Source organism: Peromyscus maniculatus, chromosome 4 (assembly GCF_049852395.1).
Source record: "Peromyscus maniculatus bairdii isolate BWxNUB_F1_BW_parent chromosome 4, HU_Pman_BW_mat_3.1, whole genome shotgun sequence".
Classification (NCBI taxonomy): Eukaryota; Metazoa; Chordata; class Mammalia; order Rodentia; family Cricetidae; genus Peromyscus; species Peromyscus maniculatus.
The window spans coordinates 121,835,721-121,856,871 of NC_134855.1; the positions used below are offsets into that span (position 1 = coordinate 121,835,721).

The window sequence follows — 21,151 nt, forward strand, 5'->3', positions numbered from 1 at the left end:
ATGGCTGAGAACTGTATACAGACACTATAAGTACCATGTACCCATCTCCCCTTAGCAGTGGTTTCAGCATGCCTTCTGTCTACAGCAGTGTTCTGACCTTGAAAGCAAGCAAGGTATTTGTGAAAAAAAAGAAAAGCTAGAGGCTACAGAATTGGTGCCTCCTAGCCCACCCCAGAGATCCTTCAGCCAGTAGTAAGCTGGCCTCAGTCTGTGGTCTCAGCAACTTGCCTTAACAGCCCTCCTCGGTGGTTACCAGACGAGAGAAAGAAGCAATAAATGCCTCACAACGTAGTCAGATTGTTTGACTCAGTTGCCTTCAGCAACTGTGCCCCACCTAGACAGCACAGATACTGGCCAGAGGTCCAGGAGCAAAAGGGGTTACCCAGGAAGACAAGATCCATGGGAGACTTTAGCCTGTAGGACTAGAGCCTGGGAACACAAGTAGCATCGAACATGGGTCAAGGTCCCACAAACTCTTTCCGAAAGAGGCTTTGCAAGCCTGTACACTACTGGTTAATTCTGTTTAATTATGAAAATAACCACGGGCAACTAGGAAGAAGGGGAGCTAACTATTGCAATAAAACTGTTATTTACAAAAACCGAATGAGCCGTGGGCCATATTTTTGTAATCAAAAAAGAAAGGGCTTAAAATTATGAAGCATTGCACAGACAGGAAGAGAGCAACTTCAACAGCACAGGACCCTGGGCGTAATGCGTGAGATTTCTAGAAGAAACTGCTATCCTGATGGGAAAGAACCGTAATTGTTGCCGCAGGTGAGTTAGCAGTTAGCACCGCTACTGAGAAATGCTACAGTAATTTGTGGAGCCATCAGATGCTGCTGTTAGAGGTCATGTTGTCCCTAATCCACTAGCCCTGGGTTTGTCCAGATGTTTGTCTGGACTCTGGAAGAAAAAGCTTAAGTGGGTTCCAGTTCATTGCGTGTGTCACTCAAAGTTCACCCGGAAAGACATGCGCTTCCTCGGGAGCTGTGTGTGTTGCACTGTGATCTCAGCCAGGATGGAAACATTTTTGATGCCCACACACTTGCTTTATTGGAGGTGCTTAAAAGTGTGCAGTTGTCTGTTACTGTCAGTGAAGAAAGGGCTTTAACAGAAGTTCAGCTTAAAGGAAACGGTATTTGAATGTTAGTGCTTGTCCGGCTGCAATGTCTTTTGCTGCATTGACCAGCTGATGGACCACCTTCTGGAGTGAAGGAGCATCTGGCAACAGGAACCTTAACAACAGTAAGGGGTGGAGAAGGCAGGCTCTGTTGTCCTCACAAAGCAGGCAGAAGCAGACTGAATGGAGCCACACCTCAGAACAGCATGAGTCCAGACACCAAGGAGTTAAAGAGTTAATGGCTGAAGTAATTAAGAAAATGAAACCCAAATAAACGCTCATCACCTTTTCAAATGGATATGTAAAAGCCATTTGTTACATTGTGCAAGATTCTTTCATACTAAATAAGTAACAAACTACATTATTCTGTGGAGTCCGGGGAGCAGAAAGAGGTTATTGAACAAGCTGCAATCCATCTGTCCTTGCATTGTATCCTTCTGGGACAACCCTAGTCTAGGTTCAAGACTGACATTTCTCCCTTCCACACTAGGTTGCTGCCTGAAGACTGAGGAGTCTCAGGCAGCCTGACCAGAAGGGCCCCCTGGGTCCTGAAGCATTCAAGTCTAGCTTTGAGGGCAGGATGACAATGTCCAATCTACCTTCAACCTTAAGAGCTTCAGGAGCTTCACTGTAAGTGTGGTTGCCCCTGAGCTCAAGAGCCCCCATCTTCCCTGGCTTCACAGTGACACTGGCCCCAGTGTCTGAAGTGTCCCTTTGGTCAGCCTGCACCTTGGATGGCCACACAAGCATAGCCTCTGGGTCTGAGAAACAGAAGGCTGTGGAAATCAGTACCTCTCTTGACCGTTCATAGCTCCGCACACATGTTGACCCTCTGTGTGATGAGTGTAGAGGCTGACACCAGCTAGAACTCTAATTATTGAACTATATAACTATATAGAGCAAAGTAAGTCTCACTTTCTATATATTCAGATATTCAGAAACTCAGTTTTTGTTTATTGAATTACTGGAAACACCAGAGATGTTTGTCCCCCACTCCCTATGAAGAACTTTAAGAAGAGAAAAAGAGCTGTATTCTGAAGTTTCTCCCAGAATGACTTCTAGGGAACCCCTGAGGTCACCCTGGATTCAGCCCAATCTTTCCCTGCCTGTGTGATGGCACAATGATACTTCAAGTTCTTAACGACAGTTGAATCACCACGATCCTGAATCACAGAAGATTAAGTTATATTTGCCAAACAGCTCATATTTTCTGAAGCAAGAAAATATAATGATGTATTTTACAAAGAAGTCACAAAACTCTAAACAAGCGTCTAGCTAGACCTGAAATAACCAGAGCGTCCAATTGACTACAACATCACGTCCTCTCGAATATTTTTTTATGGCTGCTGTAGGAAAGTTCAATATAATTCAAGGCCAGTTTAACTTCTCGTACACAGATAATTTTATAGCAGGCACATTGTCGTTCAAGTCGATCGATGATTCAGTTTGCTTATAAAAGCATAAACAGAACCTTTGAAAGTATTGCTTTTTGTCCTTTCTTGCTAAAACCATTAGATTTGGGGCCAGAAAACATACAGCCCAAGCAGAACAAGTATTTGCCTTCCTTAATGTTCAGTGTAGACTCTTACCGGAGGAACTAAGCCTTAGTCGTCAAATTCATTATAAAAAAAAAAAAAATTAGGTTTGCTAACCCGCCATCTGTTTTGAAGCAGGGAGAAAAATCTGACCCCAGATAATACAGGGTCTTTCTTCTTTTTATAAAAGTGGCCAAGGGGTTCAAGGTTTTTTAATTTCAAGTTTTTCAGAATTTCTCAGGCCCTCCTTCTAATTCATACCTTTCTTAGGTCAGCATCTTCTCCATACCCTGGAATGGGAGCCAAAAGACCTCAACCCGAAACCTAGATGGAACATACATGCCAGAAAAGATGGAGTAGAGAGTTTACATCCTTTAGGTAGTGAACACAGAAGGGGCTGGAGAGGTGGCTTCACGGTTATGAGTGACTATGGCTCTTATAGAAAATGGGGCTTGGTTCCCAGTACCCACACCAGGCTCACAACTGCCTGTAATTCCAAGTCCAGGAGATCTGATGCCCTCTGGCTTCGGTGGGTACCTGCACATAAATTGTGCCCATAAACTCACTCAGGCACAAACATATCAATAAAAGTAAAAGATAAATCTTTTTTTTTTTTTTTTTGGTTTTTTTTTTCGAGACAGGGTTTCTCTGCGTAGTTTTGTGCCTTTCCTGGAGCTCACTTGGTAGCCCAGGCTGGCCTCGAACTCACAGCGATCCGCCTGGCTCTGCCTCCCGAGTGCTGGGATTAAAGGTGTGCGCCACCACCGCCCGGCTAAGATAAATCTTTTTTAAGTGAAGAAAATCTGTTTCCCTCTAACTGAACTTAAATTCTGGTCTTGGTCAGCTCAGCTGTGCCCCAGCCCTCCCTGTCTCTAGCTTCAGACACTAGCTCAGTGTTAAGGAGGAAGAGGTGGGAGTCATGGTGCCAGCTCTCCATCATCATCCTCAAGTCTTCCTCATCGTTGTCTTTTCCCTGGACATCAGCTATCGGTTCATGAAGCTCCTGCCCAAACCCTGGGTCCTCATTGTCCTGATCGCCAGAACTTCCTGACTAGCTGGTTCTCACCAACCTCAAGAGTATTCTAATATTCCTTTCCCTGAGATGGGGGTCAGTGAGGTACAGGGCAGGACCACCACAGGATTAAAAGATGAGGTGCCTCACAGAACTTTTCTGATCGATAATCCATGACCCTGTCATAGAACAAGCCCAGATCTGTATCAAGTTGCCATTTCAGCATGTACCCACCCCATTCCAAGAACACGGCTCAGACTAATATTATTTAAATTATTATTATGCTCAGACTAATATTTTTTAAATAAATTAATACAAGTAGAGTATCACTCATCTGAAATGCATGGGACCACATTATTTAGGACTGAGATTTTTTTTTAGCTGAGAATAGTTACTACATATAGGATGTTTTGGAGGTGAGATCCAAATCTGCGCATGAAAGTCACTTATGTTTTATATACACCTTGAGAATTTACCATAAGATTAATTTGATACAATATTCTTTTTTATTAATTTTTTTCATTTATTTTACATACTGACCACAGTTTCTCCTCCCTCCTTTCCTCCTGTTCCCTCTCCCCACCTCTTTCTTACCCAGCCCCCATCCACTCTTCAAGCATCTCCATTCAAAAAGGGGCAGCCTTCCATGGGAGTCAACACAGCATGGCATATCAAGTTGAAACAGGACCAAACTCCTCCTCACAAATCAAGGATGAGCGAGGCAAACCAACTTGGGGATTGGGTTCTCAAAAGCCAACTCAAGCACCAGGGACAGGTCCTCATCCCACTGCTAGGGGCCCCACAAACAGACCAAACTACATAACTGTCACACACATGCAGAGGACCCAGGTTGGTCCCTACCTTTCAGTCCAGAGTCTATGAGCTCCCACAAGCTCAGGTCAGCTGTCTCTGTGGGATTCCCTGTCATGACCTTGACCCTCCTCCATAGCTCATATAATCCCTCCTCCCTCTCTTCAACTGGATTCCCGGAGCTTGCTGTGGATCTCTGAATCTGCTTCCATCAGTTACTGGATGAATGTTCTCCAATGGCAATTAGGGTAGTCGCCAATCTGATTACAGAGGAAGGCCAGTTCAGGCACCCTCTCCACTATTGCTAGTAGCCTTAGCTAGGGTCATCCTTGTGGATTCCTAAAAGTTTCCCTAGCACCAGGTTTCTCCCTAACCCCAAATACCCCCGACTCTGCCATCAAGATATCTCTTTTATTATTCTCCTGTCCTCCTGCCCCCAACCCGAACAACTGGATCCCTCATGTTTCCATATCCCCTTCTTTACCCCCAATTTACCCAGGAGATTTCTTATAATTTCCCCTTCCCAGGGAAATCCATGCATCTCTCTTTGGGCCCTCCTTGTTGCCTAGCTTTTCTGAGGTTGTGGATTGTAGCCTGGTTATCCTTTACTTTACAGCTAACATCCACTTATGAGTGAATACATATCATATTTATCCTTCTGGGTCTGGGTTACCTCACTCAGGATGATTTTTTTCTAGTTCCATTCATTTGCCTGCAAATTTCAGGATGTCATTATTTTTACCACTGAGTAATACTCCATTATGTAAATGTACCACATTTTCTTTAGCCATTCTTTGGTTGAGGGGCATCTAGGTTGTTTCCAGGTTCTGGCTATTATGAATAATGCAGCTATGAACATAGTTGAGCAAGTGTCCTTGTGGTATAACTGAACATCCTTTGAGTATATGCCCAAGATTGCTATAGCTGGGTCTTGAGGTAGATTGAGTCCCAATTTTCTGAGAGAATGCCATACCAATTTCCAAAGTGACTGCCCTGAATACAACACCAATAACATAGACACTGAGATCGACAATTAATAAATGGAACTTCCTGAAGCTGAAAAACTTCTGTAAGGCAAAAGATACTGTCAATAAGAAAAAAATGGCAGCCTACAGAAGGGGAAAATATCTTCACCAGCCCTACATCTGACAGAGGGCTGATCTCCAAAATACATAAAGAACTCAAGAAACTAGACATCAAAATACCAAATAATCCAATTTAAAAGTGGGGTACAGATTTAAACAGAGAATTCTCAACAGAAGAATCTCAAATGGTAGAGATACACTTAAAGAATTGTTCAACATCCATAGCCATCAGGGAAATGCAAATGAAAATGACTCTGAGATATCATCTTACACCTGTCAGAATGGCTCAGATCAAAAACACTAAAGACAGCCTATGCTGGAGAGGATGTATAGAAAGGGGAACACTCCTCCACTGTTGATACAATATTCTTAGCACATTTACATTTTTCCATGAAAGTAAGGTCAGGTGTAGAATTTATTTCTACTTTTGACATCTCATTGTTCTGAAAAATGTTGAGAATATGTATGTTAGAATTATATATTCCACAGCTGGAGATTCTGGGTACTCAGCCTGTACTACAGTTCTGATCACTGCAACCAGTGGAATCTAGCAGCTCTTTGTCATCCAACAAGTCAAAACAAAAATAATTGGGATTAGTCAATATCCTGCCCCAAACAGGACAACACTGAAACACTAGCTTTTCAAATTAAAGTGTGTCACATACTAAAGTATTTTTACCTAATGAAGGAGCACACACAATTTCTAAAAATGTCTCAGAACCATGAAATCGAGGAACACTAAAGAAGGAATGAAAATATCTTTCTGAACCCAAAGTGAATCGAGAAGCCATCTGGAGTCTTCCTTGCAAAACCCAAAAGTGAAGAAACTATGGAGAAAAGACTTTCCACAGACCAGCCTTCCTGGGAAGGCAGAGAAGGCAAGGCAACAGGAGTGGATTATTCACTCAATAACAGTAGGCATTGCAGCACATGGGCAAAGAATAAAAGACAAACCAAATGGAAACCTAAGTACATGTATAAAATCACTTAAAGATGATTGAATAGAGTACACGATTGATTTATTTGCCAAAAGTCTCACAATGGAGAAAGGAAGTTACAGGATGACAGAGTTTCACACTCCTAACTATTGTAGGCTGTAAGAGTACACAATTATGAAAATTTACAATGACATGTTTATTTATTCAGTCATTTGGTTGATTTTCCCTCCAACTAGGCTCTAAGATGTGTAAGAGCATGGATGCCAGCACTGTGTTGTCCTTATCTAAGTGTCTGACATACATAAACTCTTCATGGGATTTATAAAGACAACCAATGAGATTAACTGTACACATGGGAGGAGACATGGGAAAAAAGCCAGCACATATGAGGGGAAAGGAGACAAGCTTTAAGCAGGCCAGTGTGAAGGAGCCTTATGGAAGTGAGTCTTCAACATAAAGCAGGAATTAAATGCTAAAGGCTGTCTCACTTACGACATGAGAACTAGAGCATTGCGGCCATCAGTGAACAGAAGTACCAATGAAGCTCAACACAAGCTGGGTTCTAGGTGGAGTCTGCTAACACACAAGAGGTACCCCGACTTAAAATGAAGCTATTCCTGGAGAACACTGGGCTCACATTTGCTAAGTCTTTGAAGGCTTGAAATAGGGGACACAGGTTCTAAGGACACATGTAGGTCTGTCACGATTTTGCAAGAGCTGGCCCTCACAGATTGCAATATATGCAAGGATATACTACTATATATAAATATAATAAATAAAGTATATGCAAAATGCAATAATGCAGAGCCTTAGCACAACCTCCAAGGAGGAGTTACAAATATAAGATCACGGGGTGTTGAAAGCCCCAGCTCCCTTTATGTGTTTGCAGCTTTACTGACCTGAGACCCCTTATGTTTTTCAGAACTCTGATGCAAGTTATGACTTCAGCAGCAATGACCCCTATCCCTACCCACGATACACAGATGACTGGTTCAACAGGTAAACTGAGCCTTGAAAGCATCTTTATTGCTAGCCCTTGGGGTTGATTTCAGTCTGTTTTGTTTAGGGCTTGAGTGTCATCAGCAACATCATACCAACATTGCACTGTGTTATGTATGTTCTTCTTCATAGTGGCTACATTTCTGAATCTTTGGAGTTTTAGTATTATACAGTGGCCCTCAAGAATTATTGTTTGACTATCATCTTGTTCTGTTAAACTAGAAATGGTTTGCCAATCTAACCTATGATGGATAAGAAAAAACAGAAACAAGAAAGTTTTCTCAGTTCACTACAGTGATTTAAAAGATTTCACTTGTCCTATTAAAGCTATTTCAGAGAAACTTTTTTTGTTCTGTTTTGAGACAGAGTATTACTATGTAACTTTGGCTAGCCTAGAACTCACTATGTAGACCAGGCTAGCCTCAAACTCACTGAGATCTGCCTGCCTCTGCCTCCCTAGTGCTGGGATTAAAGGCATGCACCATCATTCTGGCTCTATTCCAATAAAAATTTTGTCAGTGGTTCAATGTTTACATATTTTTAAAAATATTTCTGCTACAACCTCATAACATCTCAGGTAGACCTTTCCACAAAAGTGTAATTGACAGAGGTTTGAAATATGGACCATATGGTCCATCTAAGGGTATCATTTTTCTCCATCCTATTTTGCTACTGACCACATAATGTGGCTTCTTCTTTCTTCAAGTAAATATCTTGCTTAAATGGTTAGCTATGTATGAGAAATATTCAGAAATTTAGGTGTTTGGCTTACTCAAAAAAAAATGTTTTTAAGTTCAAAAGTCACATAGATGAGTAAGGGTTCTGGTTACTGAAGGGAAGAGTGGCTATAGATGACAATGGTGTCTATGTATTTCAAAAAGCTAAATAGGACTTAAAGTTTCAAAATGAAACAGTTAAATGTTTGAGAAGTCAGGGATATTAAAATATTAAACCCAATGTAAATATGATATATTGATATGTCACATAGTAACATTAATACGTACATTTTATGTACCAGTTAAAATAAACTGTTTTAAATTTTAAAGTAAATTAAATCATAAATAAAGCTGCTGCTTCTGTATTATCCCTGCCTTTGGGTGAAGACCATAAAAGTATATGAATTTCAATTCACAGCATGGGAGCACACCATGCACAGAGCATTTTCCCATTGCTCTTGCTTCTTGTGAACAACCTAAGCTCTAGATCAAGCAGAAGTTACCTCCTTCAGTTTAGTGACAGGGGAAAGGTTGAGAAAGGCTGAGTGGCTTCCCTGATCAATCAAATCAGGTTCAGTCAAAGCCAATAATAGGTCATGTTTTACAGTGTTTTAAAATCCAAATTCTTGCTTTTTTTATTTTCCTTTCAGTTTTTGTTTGAAGTAGGGTCATAATTTGTAATCTAGGTTGACCTGAAACTTACTATGTATCCCAGGCTGGCCTTGAACTTTCAACAGTTCTCTTGCCTCAGTCTCCTGAGTGCTGGGATTCCCAGCGTGCACCACCGTGCCCAGATCAAATATGTACCATTTTTATACATATCACTATTTATTTTATTCAAGAAGTGTGATATCCAGAAGTGGCCAGCATAGATCCTCAGTGAAGCAGGTGGCTTAGGCTAGCTTCCTATCAAGCCAGGAAACATGGGTGTGGAGGCTCAACAATTTCAGATATGCAGAGAGAATGAAGATGAGAATTAAAGTCAGGCATACAATAGTTTTAAGGGATGGTTACTGATGTGCAGTAGCATAATTCAATCTCTACTAAGTTCTTGCAGCCAGAATATGATGACCATGCAGTGCTTGGAAGGATGTCTTTGTAGGATGGAAAAGTATCTAATAAGATCTGAGAATTTTGGCCACGAAGTGTTTCTTATTCCCATGACTTGTAACCCTGCATCCTAGTACCTTACCACATAAATCATTTTTAGACACAAGGATATGAAGTTGCCAAAAAAATGTTCCTAAGCAAGAGTTTATAAATAACTAACAGTGAATCTAGAAGGCTGGGATCAGCTGGATCTGGCCTCAGCATTGAATGATTCCTGGCCCTCTCATGAGCATAATAGAGCTGTAGCATCACATGAACCAGACCATGCTATCTCTCTGTAGCTAATAGGTATTAAGTGTTGATAAACTGACCCAAGCAGATAGGGGAGTTTTTCCTGAATATAAACGCAGTCTCCTCCAAGCTAAACCTTCTTGTGTGATATTTGTAGGAATGTATATATAAAAAAAAAAAAAAACCTCTACAAAAATGCCTTATCTCCTAAATATTTTCATTTATAAGTTTGTTCTTGAAAGTTCCATTTTTAACAGGCTAACAACCTCTAATTAGAACTAATTAGTGTTTAATGTAATAAAAATCCATCACTGTCAGCAATAAGAATTCCCAAATGACAAGTTTACCAGAGTCACAGTCCTAGTGAGTCAGGCAAGCATACTGCCTGCGTCCTAGGAAGCCAATGACTCAAGACAGAGTGTCCCTCCTCTCTGACCAATAAATAACTTTCCCCCAATCATCAAGTCATTCTTAAAGACTTTCATCCACTACAACTTGTACTGCAAAGATTGGGTGATGCCAGGTCAGTCAGACTTGTGGCCTCACAAACATAACAGGGATTGAAACTGATTGTATGAGGATGGTAAGATAAAGTTCAAGCCCACCCCATTAGGAGAACCTTGGCCCAAAAAGTCGGCACCTGCTTGGCATGAAGAGAATTTAAATAAGGTAAATAACATGTCCTCCATGTGTAGGATATATCACTAAAAGTTCCCTGCAGAATGAATGAACACTGTACCTGGTATCATCTTCAGTACTACTTACAATAACTTAAGGCAGGAAGTGGAGAATGGGTGGGGGTGCTGAGAGCTGGAAACGTGAGAGTTTGCTCGATTTGTATACACCTTCTCTATCCTGGTATTTGTCGGACTTTTGTCCTTATGTCAAATATCTAAGTGAAATAATTTAAAAGCAGGAAAGTTTTATTTGGGCTCACAGGTGTGGAGACTTCGATCCATGAGCCCCAGGAGAGGCAGAATATCATTGTGACAGGAGTTTAGCTGAGCAAAAGCAGCTTACCTCATGGCTGACAGGAAGCAGAGACAAGAAAAAGCCAGGGCACATCTGGCCTCCAAGTGTAAGTCCTAACTTCTCCAGCTAGACCTCACCTCCCTGTTTCTTTCTTTCTTTCTTTTTTTTTTTAAAGATTTATTTATTTATTATGTATACAGAAGAGGGCGCCAGATCTCATTGCAGATGGTTGTGAGCCACCATGTGGTAGCTGGGAATTGAACTCAGTACCTCTGGAAGAGCAGTCGGTGCTCTTAACCTCTGAGCCATCTCTCCAGCCCCTTTTGTTTGTTTGTTTGTTTGTTTGTTTTAATATTTATATTTTATTTTATTTTATTTTATTTTATTTATTTATTTATTTATTTATTTGGTTTTTCGAGACAGGGTTTCTCTGTGTAGCTTTGCGCCTTTCCTGGAACTCACTTGGTAGCCCAGGCTGGCCTTGAACTCACAAAGATCCGCCTGGCTCTGCCTCCCGAGTGCTGGGATTAAAGGCGTGCGCCACCACCGCCCGGCCCTCCCTGTTTCTTTCATCACCTCCCAAACAAAATGATGCCAGCTGTCGAATAAGCCTGTTGGGAACATTTCCTGTCCCGACCATAACATTACAATGAGAGAGAAACTTCAAATGCAGGAGGCCTAGACAGAGGCAATGAATAGGCCTGGGGGTTGAGTTTGGTACTCTTGAAAGCATTGGTTTTGTTAGGCAAACTTCTGAGGAACTTGCCACATTATATGAGGTAGGAAGCGCATGCTTGAATCCCCACAACCCCGACTGAATCCAAGGCTAACATAACACAACAAGCTAACATGCACTGAACTAAACTTAGTATCTCTAAGGCACAGTCATAATGCTTTGTATGTGTTAATTTAATTAATTATCATAAATCTCTGAATTACCAGAATGATTCCTAAGCATATAGCTTACACCATTTGTACAAGATTGCACAGTTAATAGGTGGTAGGAGAGAATTTTGATGCCAGAGAGGGGCTCATTGGTCCAAGACTTGAATGAAGATCATAGGTAGAGTTGGAAGTGGGAGCAAAGAAGATGAAAGAAAGAGAGATATAGAATTCATTCAAGGAATGCCCTGGACATCTGGCCCAGAAGTAAGAGACAGTGCAGGGAGCAATATCCTAAGAAGGGTGAATGGAGGGAGAGAGATAGGCTGCTAAGAGAAAAAAGAGGACAGACTTTGCGGATGGGTGAAAAACTGAGCCAGGGTCACAGATGAGGGTCCCTATCCCACTGAACCCAAAGAACGCTGTCATCCAGAGACACAGGAGCCTTGAGCTCAGCACCTGCCCTTGGCCAGTACAAGATCTGTGTTGTTTCCCCAAAGCCTCATGCCAGCTTTGTACCTGTACCATCAAAGGGACATGCCACTGCCTCTCTGGGTGTATTTTTCTGGACACGGTCATAAAATCTGGTACGCCACCTCCATTCAGGCTCTATGGTCTCTTAAGCAATTCTCATCACAGCATGCATTAAGTCTCCAATAAAGCTGCCTGCTGCTGGCCCAGAAGGAGCATGCTGCTATTGATTCCAGCAAGGCTACCTGCCACAGAGGCTAGTTAGATCCCAGGAGCAATTGCTACACAGGAATCAGCAGTGGCAGGAGCCATCTATCCCAAGAACCCATTACTGGGGAAAGAAGAAAATACAACAAAGGACCCTCAAGCAAGCAACTGAAATGTATTCCTTGGATGAAAAACCACATTCAAAGCAGCATGTGCCCCGTGGGTTTTCCCAACCATTTTAACGCATGCTATCCCAGCCTCTGTTCTTTACTGATTAATCTGTTTTTCTTCCAGTGTACATTTCTGATAGAATATATTTAAAACTCCAAGCCAGGACTGTTTATGAAAACAAGGTTCATACATATGCAGCACTACTTTCAATATGTGAGAATATCCTGCCCTGTGCTTGACTGCATTGTGTAGTATATTCATCCTGTTGTGGACCATTCAGTCACTATATGCAGTATTTGAGCTCCAGAGATATATCTGAAACATAGTCGAAAATTTTGCAAAGTATTACTTTTCTTCTAGCTTGCAATCAGAGAATGGCATTTGGCCCAACAAAACAATAACCCAAATTACAAAAAAACAAAAAAAAAGGTAGAAAATATTACACATTTAATGGGCGTCAATAATGTGCAGATATAATTGATTTTCTGGGAGACCTCGGGATCTAACAACAGTTCTTTTCCTGGCTGGCACTCAGTCAACACTGATTAGCTGGTTGATGGATGGGTAGCCTACCTTTTCAGGCACGCTGTTGAGTGGCCTTGACATCTGTCCATTTTTAGAGCTGCCTGTTATTCACAAGGTTTGCAGCACACATTTGGTCAGCACTCTTGCACCTCACTCAGCTTTAAGAGAGTGTCTGGTGATGTGCTGTGGATCTGTATTCCATTACTGTGCAGTTGTCCATAAAAACCCCTCTTGCATAGCATGTCTTTGACAGGCGCTGACCACTGAAATGTCATCCCTGCCAGTGGCGATATTTATGGGGCAGGGAGGATGCTGCACATTCTATTAAGCCCTAGAGAGGAAGAGATTCTGGACTAGATACAATTCTTGGCCATGAAAAGTTTACTATAAATTCAAGAAGAGAGAAGACGTTTATTACTCAGATAGCCAAAGTCAAGGGAAGACAGATGTAGGCTGAGAGCCATTCATATCTACGGGAGCTACTCTGATTGATAATATAGTTAAAACTTCAAACATGAGAGATTTTTTAGTGTGTTGGGTTTTTTCCTTATTAGATGTCATCGTATTTCATTTTAAAGAACTCTATGCAACAGGTCATGGAAGAACATGTGAGGAAAATATCCCTCTCTGGCTTGCTCCTGCCACACTGATGTAAACTTAGACTTGACCCTGGTGATGCTTAATGGCTTAGGAAGAGATGAACATCTTTTTCTTATGTCTTTATGGACTCATCTTCAAGTCATCTCCTGGATAATAGCATTCAAACCATTTTCAAAGATGTAATCAAACTCTTGTGTTCACGTGAGCACTGAGGCAACCTAGCAGGTGGCTGTTAGCTTAGCATCCACTTTATATCCAAGCCAGAGCTTGGGAAGGCCCAGCTGAGTACCATTTTCTCAGTCATTTGCAATCCTTAAGCCATAATATCACAGTCTCTGGTCCTCCACCTAGACTTCATAAATGTCCATCATATATGCTTCCCCTTCAGCTAAAAAAAAATAGATAGACAAAAGACAAATGTCTCTATGGGTTAGGCAGAAGATTATAAAGATTGTAAAATACCTGTGCATTGGTATAATCATCTATGCTTTGAAAGCTAATTTTGTGCATGTTCACACAGGGTTTTTATGGTCTTCAAGTGACAGTAATCCTTCTCTCAAGAGAGAAGAAATGTACCCAGCTATGACAGACAAATACAATATTCTACAAAATGTTTGGTGGGGGGTTGGTGATGCCCAGATCAGTGTCTGTGCTATAGAATAAATTAATGCTCTTGCCTTGAAGGTTTGCCTTGGGCAATGGAGACATGTAATGTAGTGTACTTGACACAGAGCCTGAAAGCATTCCCTCAGTGGAGGTACATGTTGTTGTGAATTTCAATAAAGGGATTTCTACAGAAGTGTGTAGCAGGAATCTTAAAAGTTCTTATTAATAAAATCAAACCCAGGGCCAGGTATTAGGGTGAATGCTGGAAGATCAGAGAAACAGAACAAGCCACAGCTTCCTCAACTCACTAGTTCCTCAGCTGATCCTGTTTCCTCAGACTGGAAGCCTCTAAGTCCTCATCCAAATGAATCTCAGCCAAACTGCTGCTCAAAAGCCTAAAAGCGTAACCAGGCTCTATCTAGTTCCTGGTCCTCAAGCTTATATACCTTTCTGCTTTCTGCCATTACTTCCTGGGATTGAAGGCGTGAGTCACCATGCCTGGCTGTTTCCAGTGTGGCTTTAAACTCACAGAGATTGGGATGGACCTCTGCCTCCCAAGTGATAGGATTAAAGGCGTGTGTGCCACCATTTTCTGGCCTCTATATCTAGTGGCTGTTCTGTCCTCTGACCCCAGATAAGTTTATTAGGATGCACAATATATTGGGGGACACAATATATCACCACAGAAGTGAAGGCAAAAATCCTTCCATTTGGGTCCAAAGTAGGAGAATGGCTACCAAAGCTACAAATGGAGAGCCTCCCTGCTCATTTACCCAGACATCCACTCTCTCACTTGAAGTTCTAGAAAAAAAGGAGATCACACACAAGTTTAAACTTTCTGTATTTCTGTTATTGGTGGAAAGGGGAGTTCAATAAAAACTTTCCTTATGTGTGAGAGAGATGATTGATTGCAAAACTGAAAAGTCTTAGAAAATACAGCCTTAGAAAGATGAAGATGTTCCCTCACTTCTACAAAATAAAACAGAGCCAGGCAACCAAAAGCAACTTGGCAGGCCCCATGAGTCACCAGTCCATCTAGTGTATTCATGCCCATCTATTCTAATAAGCCTGACCTTACAGCTCAGTGGACTAAACCAGCAAGCATGGCTCATGCCAAGCTAGTTGGACATTCTCTACATTGAAGCTATTATATGCCTGATCCTGGAATTTCCATCTCCAGTGACATGGATGAAAAGCCTGCAGCTGGCTGTCCTGGAACTCTGGCTGTCGGAACAAAAGGAGAGTAGAGGACAAAAAGGTTGCATAGAAACTACCCATGCTGCCTTGATGAATAAATCTGCCTTCTCCTCCATAGTCTGTGAATCTAGGGCCTGGATGTGATACTCACAACCACAGAATCAACTAAAGCAAACCATAGGACCAATAACTAGGAAATAGAGCCAATGCGGTGGGGGGGTGGGGGTTGCGGGAAATGGGAAGGATCAGATCAAAATTCTGCAGTCCAAAGTTCCAAATGCCTGGGGAAACCCACACCCACACACACCCAACAAAATTAAAACCAGACCTGGCCCTCAGCTGCAGATGTAACCATGGCCCCAGGTGGCAGCACATATCACCCAGACCAGCATGGTCCCAGCAGCAGCACGGCCCTTAGATACCATCTTGGACACAGGTAGCTGACCTGACTCCGGTCATCCATACAGACTTCAGTGGTAACTGAAGCCATGGACATCAACACAGACCCTGGCTGCTGCAGAGCCACGGACCCAGACAACAGAATTCAAAACCATACACGGCCCTCAGCTGCAGCTCAGGCCTGGACATCATCATGGCCCCAGGTGGCAACACAAGCCACCCAGATAGGCTTGGCCCCAGTGGTGGCAAAGCCCTTGGACACCAACACAGCCACAGATGGTGGCCCAGACCAAGACATCCCTGTGGCCTTTGGTGGCAACATGGGCCATGGGCATTAACACAGACTCCAGCTGAGGTAGGACCATGGTCCCAGACATGGCCATCGACAGCAGCCTGGGCCAGGAGGTTACAATGACCCCAGGTGGCAGCACAGGCCATCCAGATCAGCATGACACAGCTGCAGCATGGCTCTTGGACACCAACATGACCTCAGGAGGCAGGACAGACCCCAGAGACATCCCCATGGCCATTAAGAATAATATCAAAATTACAGGCTTACAACTACCTATAAGTTTCAGGGAATTTGGCATCCATAAGTTTCTGCACATCTAATAAACACACTTAGGCACACATGTATATTTTAAGAGGTAAGAAAGCAGAATATAGAGACAGAACCCACATACAAATAAATTTATGACATGATTGAGACTGCAATAAAAAATGAATGATAGCATGGTGGCATTCAATAATTGCTACTCGTTGTTACTCGAGGAAGCGAGTTTGCCAGTCGTTGCTACTCGAGGAAAACTAGGCATCCCTCCTACATCCTGAGCACAAATAGAGTCTTAAATATGTATGAACCTTTTAGAATTAGATGTAGGAAATATCTCTATATCCTGACATCAGATGGTCTTCTTAAACAAGACTCTAAGCCATACAGGGGGAAAAAAACCTGATAAACCTAAATTATCAAATTTTCAAAAATTTGTTTAATAAAAGTGATAGTAAATAAAGTTGGAAGCCAAGCCACAAACTAAAAGGCATATGCAACAAATTGTCTAAAAAAGGAGTAATACTCAATATTCATAAAGAACAGCTATAAATACGTTTAACAGAAGATGAACGTCTTGATAGGGAAAAATGGTATCAAGGCTGTGAACAGGCAACAGAAGAGAAACTCTGAGAAAACTAAGCATATGAAAATACAGCCTTGGTCATAATGATGAAAATGTAAAAGGAAGCAATAAGATACCATTTCACACTAACAAGATGGGCATATGGTAAAATTTGACAACATTAAGTGTTAACACTCCCCCACCATGCACAAGATAATTTATAACCACACCATCCATGTTCATTCCTATATGAGTACCCCAGAAAAACCCTCCCACGTGGACATAAGAAAGTAATATACAAGACTTTTCTTTTTCAAATGATGTGTGATAGTCAAGAAAATCATGAATAAAATAACTATTTGTAAGACAAATTGCTAAATAGTCTTATTAACAAAAACCCAGAACCAGATATTGGGGTGAAAGCTGAGAGATCAGGGAATCAGGACAAGCCACAGACAACCTCACCTCACCAACTCCTCAGCTTCCAAAGAGATCTACTTCCTGTATACCCATGCCTATATGCCTTTCTGTTCTGCATCTCACTTCCTCTGCCCAGCTACATCACTTCCTGTCTGTCTGTACAGACCTCCAGACCTCTATGGTTAGTGCTGGGATTAAAAGTGTGTGCCACCATGCCTGGCTCTGTTCCCAATGTGTCCTTGAACTCACAGAGATCTGGATGGATCTCTGCCTCCCGAATGCTAGGATTAAAGGTGTGTGCTATCATTGTCTGACTTCTATGTTTAATATAGTGACTGGCTTTTTCCTCTGATCTTCAGATAAGCTTTATTAGGGTGTACAACATATTAAGGGACACAATATATCACCACACCTACCATTAGATTATGGGTAAATAATTTACAACATATTATTAGTGGACTACTGCTCAATGTTAAAAATAGTCAAATCATGAATTTCCAAGGAGGCAAAGAAGGAATGATGGTGGAAAGGCTTCCATCACATGTACAAAGACTCAAAAACTCTGAAGTCTGGAAAATATTTGGCTGTTAGGCTTATATGGTGGTCTTATAAGAGACATTGTTCATCAAAACTGTTATAATGCTTAAAATATTTCATAAATTAAAATATCTACATGCTCTGTGGCCCAGCCAAGTTGATAAATAAAATTAAGCAACTCACTTTTGTCTGCACAGTTCTGATAGTTGGGAATAGATAATAGTAATGGCAAGAATAAAATCAGAAGTTTGGAAGTAGAGACTTGAGTTGAATTGTGGTTGTGCCTCTTAATTGAGAAGCGACCCAATGGTTCTATTCCTCTCTATTTAAAATGGAGAAAATAACAGACCTTTTTGAGGGCTAAATATGATAACTTATATAGAGTTTTTACCATAGTCCCAAGCCCATAGTCTGCACCAATGTTGGGGGAAAGAGTCATTGCTGGCATCCAGCCTAGTTTATGTTACATTATGCCTTCAGTAGAGTGTGTTTAGAGACAGATGTTTGATGCTCTGCATGATGACTTGTATCTGTAGTCTTGCATTTGGGAGGCCTAGAATTAAAGCCAATCTGGGCTACAAAGTGAGTTTCTGTGGGAGCCCACAGAGATTCTAACTTGTGGTGGTTTCACTCAAGGTCAGAGAGTCAGAGTTGCTCCCCAAGGCTGCATGATAGGGTCTAAAGGCATGGTTACCAGGTGTCTTATACAAGATGCTTGGCCAGGCGGCATGGTTATCAGGTGTTTTGAAGGGTCTACACTTGGTTATACATCGTGCTTTGATCTTGAAAGGGCGAGGTCTTTTGCCCCTCCCCTTGCTAGTTCCCCTAAGTGAACCCTAACTTGCCCCTCTAGCCTGTTTTATGCATTTTTGTTTGTGTATTACTACAGTAATGTTGTGTAACAAGTCACCTTCAGCTTAAAATAATAAGCACCATTGTTCTACACAAGGCATGCATTTGTTTGTACTCATTCATTCTACAGTATACACAGATTTCAGTATATCACATTGCTCTCAGTGAATTCATACAGTTCTATCTGTCATTTTAAAATTGATTCATTAACTTAATTTTTGAGAAATGCAGAAAATATTTCTAGCATTACCTCACTAGTAAAAAAGGAAAGTGCAAATTAAACAATAAGATAATACCCACATTAATCGGTTTTGCAAAAATGGGCAAGCAAGTGTTTGCTGTGATAAAATACCCTGGCAAGAGCAACTTAAGGAAGAAGGGATTATTCTGGCTCACAGTTCCAGAAAGATGTAGTCCATCATGGCAGCAGGTAGGCAGGGCAGGGTGGCAGGCACAGGAGGCTGGCTGGCCGTGTTGCATCTACACTGATAAAGCAGAGAGTGAACCAGAAGTGTGGTCAGCTACGGTGCCCCATAACCTACTTCCTCCAAGTGTTCCACAGCCTTCCCAAACAGTGCCACCAGCTGGGGACCCAGTGTTTAACAAAATAAAAACAAAAAAAAAACAGGGTTTCTCTGTGTACCTCTGGCTGTCCTGGAACTCATTCTGTAGACCAGGCTAGCCTGGAATGCATTGAGATCCTCCTGCCTTTGCCTCCTGAACACTAGGATTTAAAGGTGTGCACCATCACCACCAAGCCTACAGATTCTTTTCCTCTTTTTTTAATTTTATTTATTTTCATTTCATGTGCATTGGTGTTTTGCTTGCATGTGTGTCTGTGTAAAGGTGTCTGGTCTCCTGGAACTGGAGTTATAGAGAGTTGTGCACTGTCATGTGGGTGCTGGGAATTGAAGCTGGGTCCTCTGGAAGAAAAGCCAGTGCTCTTAACTGCTGAGCCATCTCTCCAGCCCCAGATTCTTTTATTACCATCTTAATCACTAATATTAATTTTTAGATTACATAGTATACATCACACTATAGATAGACAGACAGATGGATAGTGATTGATAGATAGATAGATAGATAGATAGATAGATAGATAGATAGATAGATAGATAGATAGATAGATAGACTGACTGATGGATGATAGATCCAGAATCAAAGGGCAAAAGCAGACTTAAAGGAGCTCAAAGAGATGTAACTGGAGACAGAGGGAGGAGGCTGATAGACGCAGAGTCTCTGTGGGAGTTAGGTACCAGAGCTTTTGGGGGAATTGCAGAGGCAACGCATTGTTGAGCCCTGGGGTTAAGTCAAGCTGTAAAGGTGAGGTGTAGAACCAAGGAAGCCACTCAGGAAATGTAGAGGACAGAGTCCACACATAGATATGATATTTTTTGATGACTCTGTCCCCACAACTTTTCTCCCTCTGACCTCTATCAACAACTCCCCTTCAACTCTACTAGTCCCTTTACTAAATTCTTGGCTTTTAGTTTTCTTTTATGACCCTGGTTTAACCGGGGCCATCTCTATGCCCATTGGATCGAAATTACCCATTGGCACTTAGCGGGGCCACCAGTGGGTGTATAACTGAAGGTAGTGACCCCTCCCCTTCCAGACTCTATCCATAGCAAATAGTTCTAGATGGGGTTAGAGTCCCTTAGCCCCTCCTCAATCTGTGCCTGGCTACTGATAAGCCCAGTGCAGGCATCCCCATCTGCTATGAGTTCAGGATTTCAAGGGCGGTGTCTTGTCCTGAAGATGGTATTTCGTAGCCCTTCTCCCCATCTTTCAGCTCGTACCTTATCTCCATCCCTCCTCTGCCATCTTCCCTGAACTTTAGAGGGGAGAGAGTAAATATTTTGTTTTTCTCATCACCTTCTACAGCCACAAGTCTCCACATTAAACACCATTCACTGAAAAGAGGTTTCTCTGATTAGGGTGATTTAAAAGGCAATGTGATACTATGGCAGTTTGGCTAAACAACAGTATTCAGTTTTCCACTCCTATCCTCAGGGTCTATGGTCTCTCCCAGCATGGAGTTTTGTCTAGGTTTCTAGTATCGGGTATAGATTCCTTCCTGCAGAGAGGGCCTCAAATCCAATCCAAGAGCAACTGGTTACCCCAGAACAGTAATGGCACCATTGCACAAGTTAGCACATCTTGCGTGGTGGGTTGGTTTCATAGATCAGAGGATTCACATGCAGGAAAGGCCATTGATGCCTTTTCTCCTCCAGCATCCTGAATAGTATCTTTCAGGACTGTGAAAGCTAGCCAGTGTGGAGGAGGAAGCTTCTAGCTCACTTCCACGTTGCCTTCTCTATATTGAGCAGCCAAGGTGTATGGTATCTTCAGCAATAAGGTCTTATCATCTGGTTATAGCGGGGAACTAAGAGGACTATCAAGAGCCTATACTGTTGGGGGAGTGGCCTTCGGATTCTCTGTAACTATCAGCTCCTAAGGAGCTCTCTGACTCCTGGCACAGGAATTTGTGTTTAACAGCCTATGGCTTCTGGGAACAGCCATGCAAGGTTGTCTCCTTTAAATTCTTTTTTAATATAAATCACATTTTTAATTTAGTTACAAGATAGTAGATGTCCATATATTATTTTCATATCCCCTTCATTTTGGTTAATTTCCATCC

The 21,151-nt window shown here is 41.9% G+C and overlaps 1 protein-coding gene across 1 annotated transcript in view; it reads left to right on the plus strand.

Annotated features, from left to right (window-relative positions):
• Window positions 1-21,151, plus strand: part of Pcsk2 (proprotein convertase subtilisin/kexin type 2) — a 246,580-nt gene that overhangs the window by 183,225 nt on the left and 42,204 nt on the right. The window contains exon 6 of the mRNA XM_006983689.4: window positions 7,423-7,499. Coding sequence (XP_006983751.1) covers window positions 7,423-7,499 — 77 coding nt within the window. The remainder of the gene's footprint in view (window positions 1-7,422; window positions 7,500-21,151) is intronic.